The sequence below is a fragment of the Mizuhopecten yessoensis genome, unplaced genomic scaffold, assembly GCF_002113885.1.
Source record: "Mizuhopecten yessoensis strain PY_sf001 unplaced genomic scaffold, ASM211388v2 scaffold716211, whole genome shotgun sequence".
NCBI classification, from domain to species: domain Eukaryota; kingdom Metazoa; phylum Mollusca; class Bivalvia; order Pectinida; family Pectinidae; genus Mizuhopecten; species Mizuhopecten yessoensis.
Window position 1 is genome coordinate 122994 of NW_018480003.1, and position 16349 is coordinate 139342.

The following is a 16349-nucleotide window of genomic DNA, read 5'->3' on the forward strand; positions in this document are numbered from 1 at the left end:
CATTTGTACCAAAAGATACAACCTCATAAATTCCATCATATTTCTGTTTGAGATTTCATAATTACTAGAAATTGTCTGGTACCTTTATTAAAAGACTCACTGGCAAATAAAATACTCCAGTAAAACTGTTGTCGTGTTACAAATAGTATTCGCTAGCTGGGCAGATTGTAACACAGCTAGTTTTGTGAACTGAAAAAAGTAAATTTAGTGCCAAATTTAGTACCAACGACATCTAAATATATGTTACATTAAAACACTTATAAAGTGTATCTGTTGAGCTTTTGAGCTGTCAATTATCAAAACTTTTGCTCAAAATATTGTTATAACTACTTGAATCAGTAAATTAACATTACACAATGAAGTTACCTCGGCCTATCTGCCAATGGAGCCCCAGGGGTGATGAGGGGGAGCGGGTTAGCTGGGGTCAGGAACGTTGACATTACCGAGGGTGAGGCTGTGGACAGCAGGCCATCAGGTGGCCGAGATCCTGATTCTGATTCTGAAGGGGTGGCTGTTGACAGAATACCTTCCACCATCTCTGTTGCAATCAACTCTGCTGCTGCAGCAGCCTCCGATGCACCTGTAGCAAGATAAAGGGCAATTATAAACAAGAGGCCCAGATGGCTTGTATCGCTTACCTGGATATCTAAGCAATCATGGCAAAATATTCTCTAAATAAGATCCAAGGGAATATGTCAGACCCCAAGGCCAATACCTTGTAGCATATTCGTATTAGATTTTTCATGCCCAGCAGTTTTATGTATGGTTATGGGGTGGGGATCTCAACTGTTTCCAAGCTGTGACTAAGAAACTAGGTCCCTAGAGGTTCAACCAGACTCCAGGGTCTATTCTAATATCATGACTGCTTTCCTCTCTTTATGCCCAGCATTTTAAGGTCACCTGAGCTTTGCTCAAGTGACCTATTCTAATCGCTTTTCGTCCGTCGTCGTCTGTCGTGCGTAAACTTTTACATTTTCAACTTCTTCTCAAGAACCAGTGGATGGATTTTTTTCAAACTTGGTCAGAATCATCCTTGGTAGATGAGGCTTCAAAATTGTAAAATTGAGAATCCTACCCCAACCCCTGGGGCCAGGGCGGGGCCCCAAAGGGAAAATTTACCAATATTTTAAAAATCTTCTTCTACAGACTCAGAGGTACTAGTGATTTTCTTTACGTGGAAAGAAAGATCATCAGGAGCTTTACTTAAATTGTAAATTTCAGGACCCCCGAGCTATCCGTTCTCCCTTGGGGAGGGGGTAAAGTTTACTATAGTTTATATAGGGAAATAACACTTTTGGGTATATTTTGACAACTTTCTGTAGGAAATTATTTTTACTTGGTGAGAATTATCCTTGGAGGTAGATGGTTTCAAATTGTAAAATTGAGATTCCTACCCCGACCCCTGGGGCCAGGGCGGGGCCCCAAAGGGAAAATTAATCAATATTTCAAAAATCTTCTTCTCCAGACTCAGAGGTACTACAGTGATTTTCTCTACGTGGAAAGAAAGATCATCAGGGGCTTTACTTAAATTGTAAATTTCAGGACCCCCGAGCTATCCGTTCTCCCTTGGGGAGGGGGTAAAGTTTACTATAGTTTATATAGGGAAATAACACTTTTGGGTATATTTTGACAACTTTCTGTAGGAAATTATTTTTACTTGGTGAGAATTATCCTTGGAGGTAGATGGTTTCAAATTGTAAAATTGAGATTCCTACCCCGACCCCTGGGGCCAGGGCGGGGCCCCAAAGGGAAAATTAACCAATATTTCAAAAATCTTCTTCTTCAGGCTCAGAGGTACTACACTCATTTTCTCTGCGTGGAAAGAAAGATCATCAGGGGCTTTATTTAAATTGTAAATTTCAGGACCCCCGAGCTATCCGTTCTCCCTTAGGGAGGGGGTAAAGTTTAATATAGTTTATATAGGGAAATAACACTTTTCGGTATATATTTTATCCATTTTCAGCAGAAAATTACTCAAACTTAGTCAGAATCATCTTGGGTGAATGAGAGTATTACTTTGTAAAATTGGGATTCCTGCCCCATCCCCAGGGGCTAGGGCGGGGCCCCAAAGGGAACATTTACCAATATTTTCAAATTCTTATCCATTGATGACATGACAAGTATTGTATTTCACTTAGTTTACATGCTGATTTCCACATCACATCTAAACAATAAAATAAAGCTACCAGTACCTATGATATAACTCAGGTGACCGCTAAGGCCCTTGGGCCTCTTGTTATATATAGTTATTGGGTGGGGATCTTAACCGTTTTAAAGTTATGGCCCAGGGACTATGTCTCCAAGGGTGGGGCCAGACCCTAGGGCCATCCTGGAAGCAAATGTGCATTCTTCTCTTAATACTCAGCAATTGTATATATGGTTATACGGTGGGGATCTCAACCATTTCCAAATAATTAAAAAAAATGGCCCCACCCCTTAGTCCGGGGGGTAAGCCCCACCATTTGTACAATTTTTAATCCCTGCCTCCCATGAATGCTTCCAACCAAATATGATCGACATTCATGGCATAGTACTACAGAAGAAGTCATTTATAGCAACATAGCCAAATTGCCCCCTTCTGGCCCCGCCCCTCAGCCCCCTTGGGGGTCAGCCCAACCATTTGTACAATTTTGAATCTCCACTACCTAGGGATGCTTCCAGTCAAATATGGTTGATATCCTCCTTTTTGGCCCGCCCCTCAGCCCCACCGTTTGTACAATTAAGGGATGCTTCCATTCAAATTTAGTTAAATTCCAATTATTGGTTAAGAAGAAGTCGTTCAAAGAAATTGATGGCCACGGTATGGCATAAGCTCACCTTGGCCCTTCGGACCCGGCGAGCTAATAAATTATAATATTTTGTAAAGAGACAGCCCCCTCCCAAACAAAACAAAGCACCCAATTTTCTTTGTATTCCACCAGGACATTCCCCATATTTATAAAGCATGTAACTTGCTACAGAATTGAGGGTAAACCCAACTAAAATGATTATACTTGTTACAACATAGCTTTTCTTTAATACAATACGATGTGTCATACGGTTACACAGAATTTATACATACTGATGTGTCGACCATTGGCTTCCTGGTTGGTGTTGGTTAGAGTTGTGCTGCTGCTCACACCACCAGACGAACTGGAAGGTGTCATCCCGTCTAGAGACACCTATAAAACCATTCATTTCAAAACCTTGTCATTTTCAACAGATTCAGAAATCATCTCTTTTTGAACCTGCCTTTTCAGACTTCAATCTTTTAAAAAGTGCTATCAATTTTGTCTCTATGATACTTTCTTTCTCTCATCAGGTCAATATTTACATATTTCTTAAATTAACTTTTTTTCCTTTCGGTTGCCTGTAACCACCTACCTCCATCTGCTGTGGAGATACCCAGTCCACAGACGCCTCTTTGCTGTTTTGCTCCTTCTCCTTCTTGGCTGCAGCTTCTTCCTCTACAGCCTTTTTCCGTTTCTCCCTTCGCTCTGACAGCTCCTCATCTCGGTGCTGTTCTAGAACTTCCATGATTTCTGGCTTCAATACTGTGGTAAACAATTACATCAACATTGTTAATTGAGCTTAGTATTATGGCAATGTAACACTTGAAGGGCATATTTTTGCTACAGTGCACCTTAGCATCATTGAAATAAAATAGCAGCATTTTCTTTCAACATTTGAAAATTTTACATAATGCGATATTTCCTCCGTTCTTACATCTAGTGTAATGTCCTGTAGTGTATACGTGTAATGTCCTGTAGTGTATATATGTAATGTCCTGTAGTGTATACTTGTAGTGTATATGTGTAATGTCCTGTAGTGTATATGTGTAATATCCTGTAGTGTATATGTGTAATATCCTGTAGTGTATGTGTAATATCCTGTAGTGTATATGTGTAATATCCTGTAGTGTATATGTGTAATGTCCTGTAGTGTATACGTGTAATGTCCTGTAGTGTATATGTGTAGTGTATGTGTAATATCCTGTAGTGTATATGTGTAATGTCCTGTAGTGTATATGTGTAATGTCCTGTAGTGTATATGTGTAATGTCCTGTAGTGTATATGTGTAATGTCCTGTAGTGTATATGTGTAATGTCCTGTAGTGTATATGTGTAATGTCCTGTAGTGTATATGTGTAATGTCCTGTAGTGTATATGTGTAATGTCCTGTAGTGTATATGTGTAATGTCCTGTAGTGTATACGTGTAATGTCCTGTAGTGTATATGTGTAATGTCCTGTAGTGTATACGTGTAATGTCCTGTAGTGTATACATGTAGTGTAAATGTGTAATGTCCTGTAGTGTATACGTGTAGTGTATACATGTAGTGTATATGTGTAATGTCCTGTAGTGTATACGTGTAATGTCCTGTAGTGTATACCTATTACATCCCAATCTACATGTAGAAATGTCTTAATCTACACATAGATAGTTGACGGTCTTTAATCAAGACTAACAACAATTTATCAAAGTACAATATATCTTCAACCCATTTGCACCTGTCTTCACTACCCATTTGCACCTGTCTTCACTACCCATTTGCACCTGTCTTCACTGACAATTCATGTCCACATTAAAACTATCTTTAAGCCTGTCATCCCATCAGAAGTACCTGTCATACAGTCGTTAATGCTGTCACCATCCAGTACTTTGGCCTCCTCTGTCCATCTGGTCAGTGTGGAAGGAATGTAGGTGAGTACACCGGTACCAGCTGCACTGCTGTCAGGGTAGGGCTCCTATTAAATACAATGTTAACTCCAGTACACACATAAGCAATCAGGAAGTTTTCTGATCTCTGAAATCTTGATCAATAAGTTCTACTGCACAGGCTTGAACATTTCCCATATTAACAACCATCAAGGTAAAAATGTCAGGGTCTCAACCAGCAGGAAGTTATCACAATGGACTCCACTGCATCACTCCATTTTCCGTGATTATATAATAACAGTTTTCCTCTAGCAAGCCTCAGTCCTATCATTCAATATCATTAGGTTTCAAGTTCGTGATGTCGACTTGTGTTTTATCAGCATTGGCTTGTACACAACATTACCTAACTTATAACAGTAGAACACTTACCATACCACATTCCTATTCAAATCAAATGACCTGTTTAATACATGAATAAGCACTTGTAGGTATATATTGCATGATAAATATGGCAAATAATATTTCTGTTTTGTTATAATTTCCAAAATGAAAAGATGTCTGGCCTTCAATAAGCTACCTTTTGGTTTTTTCTATAAACATATTAACCATACACTTTCAGCCCTGCATCATAAAAAGTTAGCCGAAACTTTGTTGACAGTGTGGTCTAATGTCAGGCACTGACACTTTATATATACAAGAGGCCCAGAGGGCCTGTATCACTCACCTGGATATCTTAGCAATCATGACAAAATATTCTCCAAATGAGATCCAAGGGAATATGCCAGACCCCAAGAGCAATCCTTGTATCATATCTGTATTAGATTTTTCATGCCCAGCAATTTTTATGTATGGTTATGGGGTGGGGATTTCAACTGTTTCGAAGCTGTGACTCGGAAACTAGATCCGTAGGGTTGTGGCCAGACCCCAGGATCAGTTCTAATATCATGACTGCATTCATCTCTTTTTGCATTTGTATATATAGTTTTTGGGTGGGATCTCAACCGTTTCAAAGTTATGACCCAGGGGGTAAGTCTGCAAGAGTGGGGGCAGACCCTGGGGTCAATTCTAATATCATGACTGCATTAGTCTCTTTACGCCCAACAATTGTATATATAGTTTTGGGGTGGGGATCTTAACCATTTCAAAGTTATGACCCAGGGGGCAGTGGGGGGTCAGCCACACCATTTGTACAATTTTGAATCCCTGCATCCCATGAATGCTTTAGATCAAATATGATTTATATCCAGTGCATAGTTCTACAGAAGAAGTCGTTTGTAGCAATATAGCCAATTTGCCCCCTTTTGGCCCCGCCCCTCAGCCTCCTGGGGGGTCAGCCCAACTATTTGTACAATTTTGAATCTCTACTACCTAGGGATGCTTCCAGTCAAATATGACTGATATTTTAGTACCAGAGAAGAAGTCGCTTAAAGCAATATAGCCAAATTGCCCCCTTTTGGCCCTTTCCCCTCAGGCCCCTGGGGGGTCAGACCCACTATTTGTACAATTCCAATCAGTGGTTAAGAAGAAGAAGTCGTTTAAAGAAATTGTTGATGGACGGACGACGGGCGCCACGGTATGGCATAAGCTCAACTTGGTCAAGGACCAAGTGAGCTAATAACCCATGAAATAGAAATGAATCTAAGGGAATGAGTGTTTTATATAAATAGGCACCAAATAACATATAAAGTTGCTGTACAATACAAACTGCTGCATTGCCAGTTAGTTATGTCTGAGAACCCTGTAAACATCTACTGTAAGTCAGTTTAGATATCACAAACTGTGCCTGCCACTTAACCTTACACGTCGTACCTGGAAGAGTTCCTCAAAAAGGTCTTCGTCAGGGCGAGACATGATCCGCAAGTCTTCATTTGGCAGCATGACACGTGTGGGGGTTGGCCCAGCTACTGATGTCAGGGTACTTGTCAGTTGAAGGACATCGGCTGCCGTGGTAGGGCCAAGCAGTCTGACACAACATGCATTACAGTCTATTATAAATCTTTGTTATAGCACCATCATAATCTCAACAACATTTCAAGACAGATAAACAGCAGTCATAGTCCTCACTACATTACAAGAAAGTTGTTACATTATTACGTGTTTCTCATCTATTTCTATTTGCCATCTGAACAAGTTGGATCCCCGCCCCCCTTTTTATGATCATTGTAGTCATCACATTTTTCTTATTGATACAATTAAGTGAGCAATGGCTCATACAGGTGTACCTTCCACAACCAAATCTGCAAAGTGTAACTAAATCCTTTAACTTTGACCAATGACCACATAAATCTTGTCAGAACTCAACATCACTATATTCTGGTGTAAATATAAACTGGGTCTGCTGTGTGGTTCTTGAGATATCTTGTTCACTCCGTTTAAGTTTGAAGGGTTATCTTGTAAACTCCCTTTTTACTTTGAACAAATACACTGATGAAGCAACTGATATACATGTATATCCATATCAAATAAGTTGAGGGTAGAATTACAACAAATACTTGTCAATGCAGTGAGAAAACAATTTCTACATTTGAGCCAGATTTAAGAGAGATGACTGTATGGTCACTACCTACCTTTGTAAGATGACTGGTGGGTTGGGGGGCCTTGGGAAGTTGACATGGAGGGTCTGTGTGGAGGGATTGTAGCGACAGGTACCTCTCTGGCGTCCCCCTCGGTGTATACGAGCAACAACACCATGCGTGTCAGGCTGGCGAGTCAACAGAGGATGGGTCGCCATCACATTACTGGGTGCGGGAGGCACAACGGTTGGCACTGAAATCAACAGACGCCAAATCAATGTCAGTCTGATTCAACTAGAGGACTACTCCCCTCTCAATACTGTAAAATGCTTTTAATTCGCACATTGTCAATTTCACAACACCAAACGATAATGCAAGTTTTAGATTGTTTGCATTTCATACTCTTTCGTAATCTCCAAAAGGCGTACAACATTAAATGATTTTCTGTATACAATACAGCATCCTTATCCTCAAATGTCAGACAACACAACACAAACAGCACTGTAGAAAAAGAATGTGTGGCTGTGCTGTCCAACATCTGTTGATGTCAGACTATTGGTATGTCGAGGGATCACAGAAATACTTCTTGTACAGCGCGAAGTCAAAGCACATTACAGTAAAGAAAGAAAGTTTACCTGCCAGCTCATTCCCATTATCATTGTCGTGTATGGAGATTGGGCATTGTAAGCCGTTAAAACTGTGCAGCTGATGGTTGTTGTCCAAGGGATTGAATATCACATGCTGGTTTCCTACAAGTTAAGAGTAGATACATAACACATCACAGCACTCGGGCTGGTAGACTTACCACAAACAGGCAGTCCAAGTCAACACTCATGTGAAGTTTCCTACAAAGATGGCTATAAACTATATCAATGAAACCTACCAACTAGGTCACTGACCAAGGTCAACTAGATCACAATCCTCACACATCAGACTGTAAATTGATGATATATCATGCAAATTAGCAAAGGGGATAGTCGCTTGCAAATTAATCTATTTCAGATATTTCTTCAGACACATCAAACAACTTCAGTAACAATCATGTGTCTATTTAAAAATTGAATCTTAAACAACTTTTTTATTGTCACTTTCCTAATCAAAAATGCTAATTGTACACGAACTTGAGTTGTCACTTTCCAAAGTAAAATTCTTTTAAAACTTTTATTGTCAGTTTCCCTCACTAAAATTCTCACCGACATGACCAAAATTTTAAACAGTTTTGGATACTTCACTTTGCATTTTATGTTATTTTAATGATATCAGCTGAAGTGTTTTAACTTGAGATTTATACTGTTCTCCTCTTTGCTGTACTAATTCTCACTATAACCACAAAAATGCAAAACAAAAGACAGTGAATACATCAAGGTGGTCCACAGCCTTAGTTCTAATGTGCGACGGTTGGCCCTTTTTTGCTGAACCCTTTTCTAAAGTTGCGAAAAGGTAACCTAACACTTATGGAATGATTACATTAAAAATATTTAAACCTACAAGATAAATAAGATTTTTGATAAGAAAGGTTATTTAAGGAAAGATAACACAATATTTCTGATGAGTCATTAACCATCAGCCACACACCTAATACATATCTGTGTCTATACAACAAAGATATCTTTCGACTGTGATGGCACTCCGTGACTGTGATGTTATTGTGATTGAAGTTTTGACATTTCAGACTTATTGCCCTTTTGTCTGACAAATGGATGCAAACACAAACAGCTTTCTACACACAGTGACAGTTACCTAGTGGGAACATCATATCCTCCATATTAAATACATTGTTTTCGTCATGGAACTGGTGACCAGAGGGCGTGTCTATCTCCAGGTCGTTATAATCATCCTCATCCTCTGCCTCCATATCAGACCCCTGAGGAAGAACACAAAATCAAATAAAAAAATCAATTGTAAACTTCTTTATAATAAAGTGTATCAGCACACAAAGGTCTTTAAATTCTTCGATATTAAGGACCCAAAACGATATACCAGTAGCTATACTGAAAATATGATGATTTTACATCTCCCAACAGTTTAGAAAAGGTGAAGATTTTTTTTGCGTAAACAACCATTGATGAGTAATAAGCCATAATTCAGGATAACTGCTATTTTCACAATAATACACAGATGAAAATCTTGGAGCAAACATGCCCTTCTTACATCTAGGTTTAAGTTTGGGAATAACCCCAGTACTCATTTAACTAACCTTTCCAAGAGTTATGCGACCTGGAATTATGTTCATTAAATTTGTCTTAAACCAATTCATTAGTTTCCTTACCTAATGAATTTGACAACAAGTAGATTCAATATCTAATACATTGTATATATACAGATGTTTCTGTGGTTGATCTCCCAACATAAATTATAGCCTTTTTTAATTATCACATTCTTTGTCTACTGTAAAACCAGACTGCAGAATCCAATCTTCACTCTTTCACTATTACTACACACCTCTTCATCTTCCTCATCATCATCGTCATCATCGTCCTGGTCGTCATCATTATCACCATCATCGTTGTCATCTTCATCTGCATCTGATCCACTCTCTGCAGAGTCGTCGTCATGGACATCAACTAAACCATAAATATTTACATGATAGTGGGTGGAAGTGTTATATCTTGGACAGGACAAACAGGTGACATATTATTATGACAAGGTGCTTTAAGTGAAAATAACAGGTATTCTTGGGTGTTAGGGCTATCAAAATGTAGTTACAAGGAAAACAGAATTTTACCTCTTGACTAACAAATGCGGTCTGTATCCTGTGAAGATCGTTATACTTCTTTCAGTACTTAATAAACATGTCCATGATATTTTGTCAAATAGTCTAAATGGATAGTACATAGCAGCATACAGATGAAGAAAAGTCTAGTGAAGGTTTACAGTGGTATCTGATTAGTGCAAATACTTTTTCTTTTTATCAAATTTTCGCCTAAAAGGGAGAAAGTATCTCAATATTAATGTCCAGAAAGGAAGTTTTCTGAATAATTTGAACCCTGAATAAGTAAGTTCCCGGCTAGCTTTGACCTTACCATGAGTATTATCATCTCCTTCCTCGTCCTCTATAGAAATCTCCTGGCTGACAATGTGAGAGTCATGGTGGTCCATCTCCTCCACATCTATTAGTTCATCGTCTCCATCATCTCCGTGATCATCCTGCTCTGATGCCTGGCTAATGTCTTCTAGATAAACAAGTTATCATGTCATTATTACCAAATTGACAATTACAAAATTACAATGGCATTGTATGACTTGCATGAAAAACTTACATACTGGTTCTCTAATCAAGGTAACATTTTTTAGTACTAAATCTAATTTTAACATAAAATCTTCTGGTCTCTCAATCTCCATTGCAACTACTAGGCTTATTCCAGTTACAAAAGTTTATGCTTTGTGTTACATGGAAGTTGAAGAGTAGATAGGAAGCAACTACTACCGCACTTTTGTAAAATTTCCATATCCTTAATTTTAAGTCCCCCTCCCTCTTGTAGCCCAAACAACCCTTAGTTATCTGCAAAGTTCTCTTTTTATGTACATGGTGCTATCCATTAAATTCCACTTTTCAGACACATCCCTTGTTAATTACCTGTTTCCATCACAATATCAGCAAGCACTTCCCTCTCAGTGTCCAGGTTAGAATCCCTGCTCAGTAGCTCATCAATGACATCCTGTAGCTGGGAGCCAGGCTGTAAATAAAACATACAATTTTATCTTTGCTAAATATTGTAGAAAGTCTGGCAGTTGTCAAGCCATAAATTTCCTTTTCAAATGACCAAATAACAACAGGCCCAGTGGGTTTGTATGGCTCAACTATTAAATTCGATGTTATCAGCAAACATATCTTTACACCTGTGACCTTCAAAGTGGATCAAGGTCAACTTCAAATTACAAATTTTATTACACTTTGCAACAACACAGGCTAAATATTATCGTTACCTATGATACTTTGCTAGAAGATTTTCACTTTTATATTCATATGACCTTTACAGATTTTCAAGATAATTTAACACTTTCAAGCTTCAGGCCAAATATTACTAATCTATGACTTAAGGAATATATTTTTCACCTGTGACCCTAAAAGTAGGCAAAGGTCATTTGTTCAAAGTCATTCATCCAAGCAAGCTACAAGACAAATACTGTTATTCTAGACCTTAAAGAATCTTTAAAGGAAGCCATTTGAATTATTTTTTAAATATATTTACCCATGTTTGTGCTCACTGCGAAGTGAGCTTAAACTGATCCAGAATTTTATTTCTGTAGATCATCTGATATAAAAGATTAACAAGGACTAAATTGACTGTTTTACTCTTAGGGTCTGATTGTACCTGAATACCTGAAATGACCCACATTGGTAAAATAAATTTAACAATTAGTGATGGGCATCATATTGAGCATGTAATATGGTGATATGTCAACAGTGCTATCAGTATTGTATGGTACGTACATCAGTGTTGTCAAGATCATGTTCCGGTTCCTCAGCTTCCAGGGGCTCTGCTTCCTCTAGGTCACCATGCTGGTCAGCCTGGTCTGTGATATCCTCAATAGTTACGTCCCTCTCCTGTCCAAGGTTTCCTGTACCTCCTTCAGCCGCTGTAGTGTTAAATATATCTGAACAGTAAATACAGCAGCAAGGTAAGACATCTCTTCATGGAAAATACAACTGTAAACCGCTTAAATCCCTTCTTCCCTAAGTAACCCCAAACCCTCCAGAAAACCATATAAATCTCCTAGTGTTCTTAAATAACCCAGTGTCTTACCTGTGGTAGTATTCTCCGTGGTCGACTCTTGTCCAGGAGCATGTTCACCAAGGTCTAGCTTGCCCTTTCCTTTTGTAGTTACACCCTGTATAGGCTGGTTGACACTGCGGGAGAGCGTTTCGAGGGGCTTGAGGGCAGAGTTGATAGTATTGGCCATGTAGGGACTTGAGAGGTCAAGGCTATGGGGTATCCTAGCCAAGTCTGTCACAACGCCCTTCTTCAGCAAACTCTTCACAATGTTGTTCATCAGCGTCTGCTGTCCCTTAAACACCTCATTTGGCACCTGTCCTGGACTTGGACATGACTCAATAATAATGCTGATGAGATTTGTCAGGGACTGTATACGCACATGTTTCTCTGAGCTTTCAGGATGGCACAGAGACCGCTGCAGGGCATTTTTTATTTCCGCTACGAGTGCCATCTGAGCATCTGGCCGGTTGTTACATGATGCAATGCTAGCCACAAAAACACGTGACAATGCAGGGCAGTCCCGGTCTCCGTACACCTGGCACTGGGGCAAAAGGTGGTCCAGTACAAACGCCAGCACACTGCATTCCTGCAACACAAAGACAGTACTGCATCCTACAGTTATACAACACTTGAAGCTATACTCCACAGACTACAGGTATACCACAAAAAATTCAACAGATCAAGCTCATCCAATGGACACAAGAACAAGAGATACAGAGCTTGATGGATCCTAATACAACAAATATTGCAATACCAACTTTGAAATTTGAATTCATATACTTAAGTTGATTTCTAACTGACTAGCAAGTGATTGTTTGGCACAAGTTTTCATCACAACTTACCTCGGGCACGAGTTCTGACTGGCCACCAGTATACACGTGTTGTGTGATGAGTTGTGTACAACTGCCGTAGGACTTAACCATCTCTGACAGTAGCCGCAGGATTAGTGACTTTGGCATTAAAAGACTCTGCTTGCGGCTATCCTCTGCTGTCTTGGCATCCTTTTCCTTTGTCTGGTCTTTGTTTCCTCCCTGTTCTGCTGTTAGATCGGTTTGACTCTGAACAACAACAAAAATAAAAAATAAAACATTTACTTGAGTAAACATGAGTTCAAGAACTTCTGTCACCTCTTCTAAAGACATTTCTCCAAATTTCAGTGCATGTGAAAATTATGTTGCAATGCTTTATGTTTCAAGTATCTTTTCAGATATTTCAACATTTGCTCATGACTTCCACTTCTTTATCAAAAGGAAACAATTATATTGTTTTAATTTTTCTTTACTACGTAATGGATATATTGAGCTTTATACAACACAGAAAAATGCACAAATATGTAATATAGAAGTATTTGGTACTGCAAAATTGGAAGCATTTCCAAGTAGAAATTTTAGAATTTTTAATCTTCAAATAATGCACTTTGTAGAAATTCTTGCATTGTGAATGTAATTGAAGATACATATGGTAATAATGAGCACTACGGTGTGTCAATGCTTCATACTTCCTTATCATTTTTCCATTTGATAAACATTCCCACAGTGTGAACAATTCTAAGTACATACAGTGGACTCTTCCTCTTGCTGGAGTTCAGCTGAGCTGTTTTGGCGCACCATGTTGGCCTGTCTCTCCTGGAGCTCACGTGACATCTCTGCGATGGCCTCCGAGAGGGGCTGAGCAGCCTTGACCTCCATGCCTACACTGGTAGCAGTGGGTACTATAGAAGACACGAACATACTAGTTATTCTCTGGCCTTACCTGTCTCATTTATCCCAACACTTTGTCTGCCCTAATTGCCTTAATCTATTTATATTGTTCATTTATTTCATACCTATGTTATTTTGAGTCAATTCAATCAATGCTTTTAATGAACAAATAATGTTAATGACATGGTGGTTGCTTAATTGGAATGTATCACTTCCATCTTGAATATGATTTAGTTTTGGGGGAGGATAATAGCTTAAAACAATGCATTACTGGTAATTAATTCCAACAACATTAATAAGATTTGGTAAAAGCAGAGATTCAAGCATGCTTTTAGAAAATAACTATGATTTTACCTGGCTCTTTGTAATTACATTTGACTATAAGGCAGTTGAGAAGGTCATATAGCACCTCCTTGATTGGAGATTCCACAGTATGGGAGATAACTTGCTTCGTTGATATGCTCTTCAGGATCTGTGGTGCATTTGGACCATAGAATCGACTCTCATCCTCATCTGTATAAAGTGATAAAATTGAGTAAAACTTCTGTACTGTCATTAAAAAACTTTATCATTGTCTTCTAGAATGCAATTTGAACTTTTTGGTAACACCTTTTAAGTATTAATAATTTAACACTTTATAGTGGTAAAAGTTCCCTCATCTTGAATTGTTTTCTACTACACAGTGCATTGTGATGTTGCTAACAAATTCTCAGTCAAAACCAAACAGGGTTTATCAATTTGTGAACACAATATAAGAAGCTGGTTACCACGCTTGGAGGGCCGAGGGAGGGCTATTCTCAGTGTATTTCGAGCCACTTCTGTAAACATGCCAGGGTTACGACAAGCAGCAGGCCCAAGGACCCTCAACACATAGTGCAATTCCTTAGAACCCATACTGCCCTGCTGGACACCACTTAGACTTGAGCCCGACCCTGAAGTTGCCTTCTTGATTGCCTGTTAAACAAACAACACATAAGGATTCAATTATTCCTTGTGTCTGTGTGAACCAATATTTTTACATCATTCACACAGATGCAAGGTTATTTCTTTGTTTTAAATGGGTGGTAAATAAATAATTTACAGCAAATGTTGATATCATGATCTCTTTTTCTTAACAATCCTGTTTCATTTATTGACTAGCCTCTTCTGAATGCCAGCATTTTGGCTTGATGGCAGTATAACAAAGTATTACTGTACATACAAACACTAGATTAAGAACATTTGCACAGAATTAACAAAGTATCTCTATCATTTTGATATAAAGCATGACTGATTTATTTTAATGAATCAAAATATGAAAATATATCTATGGAGTGATCGGATTGTATTACCTTTTCCATGCAGTACTTTAGAGATGCAGGTTCCTCAAGGATATGTCTAAAGATGAGAGTGGCAAGAGAAACAAAGCCCGGAAAAGCTGAAGCCTGTGTGAGGTTCAGCAACACTTTTGGCCCTCCAAGTTCTGCAAACAAGACAGCAAATTTGTGTTCTCGTGTCAGTCGTAGGATGAGGCGCAAGGCTGCATGAAGACTCTCAGCTTCCACTGGAATGTTTAGTAGGGCCACCACAGACCTGTCAAAGGAAACAATTACAAAGTGAAACCAGTTTAATCCCCCACCCAGTGCGCTCCAACAAGTTTGGCTTGGAAAAGACAGGGTGTCAGAATACATGGATCTTATTTTTTTTTTTAGATATAGGATTTCAGCTGTTAGTCTGAATATTCAGGTCAAATAAGACAAGTATCACTGTATATGTAATGGTCAACTGAACTGGAGATTTTTATCATAGTGTAAAAAATGTATATTCAAAAGTGTATCTATACTGATGTTGTATATTCAGTCATATGAAATCAAAAGACTGATTCTTTTTTCAAATTGCATGAACTTGCTTTTGTTAGGAGAAACTTTGTCTTCAGAAATATTTTCACGAGGAGGTAAAATTTCCAAAATACATTCAAGTAAAACCTTTTTTTTCCTTAGTTTCTATGGCTTGAATGTCCACAGAAACAATTTTATATTCCTCGACACTCACCTTATAACACTGGTAATCTGATCCGAGTTTAAGCCGTTCACAATCTTTGTTTCTCTCGTTATCTTTCTCTCAACAGGTTCTGTTTCCATTTTACTCTCTGAATAAGAATAGAATGCATATGGCAAAACTGAGACAATGAATTCTGAGATTTCTGTGGATCAATACGTCAATAATTCATAGATATTTGTAGAACCCTTTAAGACTTTATAATACATGTACTACACCATAAACCCTGTCCAATGACCAAACCATGGGGAATTTGGTCTTAATTTAAACAATCAATCTGTAGCCTGAATTCATGCTATTTTTCAATGTAAAAAACAAAATATTAAAACATTTTGCATCAACACAGCCTGAGAACTTGATCTCTTCAGTATTCAACAATTACCCTATATGCTGAATTCAGTGTAAATTGTGTACCTGATGTCATTGGGCATTGTGTTCAACAGCAAATAATTAAAACAATAACATATCTACCAGTAGAAAATGTTGGTTCATGCCTACCAGACACAGGACTGGGCTGGGAAGCTTCACCCTCCTTGTTCGAGACCTTCTTATCACCCTGTTCTGCCTGTTGTTTCTCCTCCACAGTAGGCAAAGTCAGCATGATGGGCCGCCTGTTACCTGTCTCCTCGTTAACCTGTTATGTATTTAGTAAAATTTTGTTACCTGCATTTCACAAGTAAAATCTGGTCATTTAAACAACAATTGTTTAATGATTAGGACCTCTTAGGCACATCATTCAGGACAAC

The 16349-nt window shown here is 38.6% G+C and overlaps 1 protein-coding gene across 7 annotated transcripts in view; it reads right to left on the reverse strand.

The window, feature by feature from the left end:
* Window positions 1-16349, reverse strand: part of LOC110442109 (E3 ubiquitin-protein ligase HUWE1-like) — a 90627-nt gene that overhangs the window by 22321 nt on the left and 51957 nt on the right. For 5 of the 7 annotated variants that reach the window (XM_021485552.1, XM_021485554.1, XM_021485555.1 and 2 more), the window contains exons 42-61: window positions 16102-16237; window positions 15598-15694; window positions 14898-15138; window positions 14334-14520; window positions 13921-14079; window positions 13426-13577; window positions 12709-12924; window positions 11897-12452; window positions 11584-11729; window positions 10726-10825; window positions 10172-10321; window positions 9591-9712; window positions 8889-9012; window positions 7784-7897; window positions 7203-7401; window positions 6445-6598; window positions 4601-4724; window positions 3364-3533; window positions 3062-3161; window positions 367-580 (exon numbers count right to left, since the gene is read on the reverse strand). In XM_021485552.1, coding sequence (XP_021341227.1) covers window positions 367-580; window positions 3062-3161; window positions 3364-3533; window positions 4601-4724; window positions 6445-6598; window positions 7203-7401; window positions 7784-7897; window positions 8889-9012; window positions 9591-9712; window positions 10172-10321; window positions 10726-10825; window positions 11584-11729; window positions 11897-12452; window positions 12709-12924; window positions 13426-13577; window positions 13921-14079; window positions 14334-14520; window positions 14898-15138; window positions 15598-15694; window positions 16102-16237 — 3461 coding nt within the window. The remainder of the gene's footprint in view (window positions 1-366; window positions 581-3061; window positions 3162-3363; window positions 3534-4600; window positions 4725-6444; window positions 6599-7202; window positions 7402-7783; window positions 7898-8888; window positions 9013-9590; window positions 9713-10171; window positions 10322-10725; window positions 10826-11583; window positions 11730-11896; window positions 12453-12708; window positions 12925-13425; window positions 13578-13920; window positions 14080-14333; window positions 14521-14897; window positions 15139-15597; window positions 15695-16101; window positions 16238-16349) is intronic. The other 2 variants (XM_021485556.1, XM_021485557.1) reach the window with 2 other exon arrangements.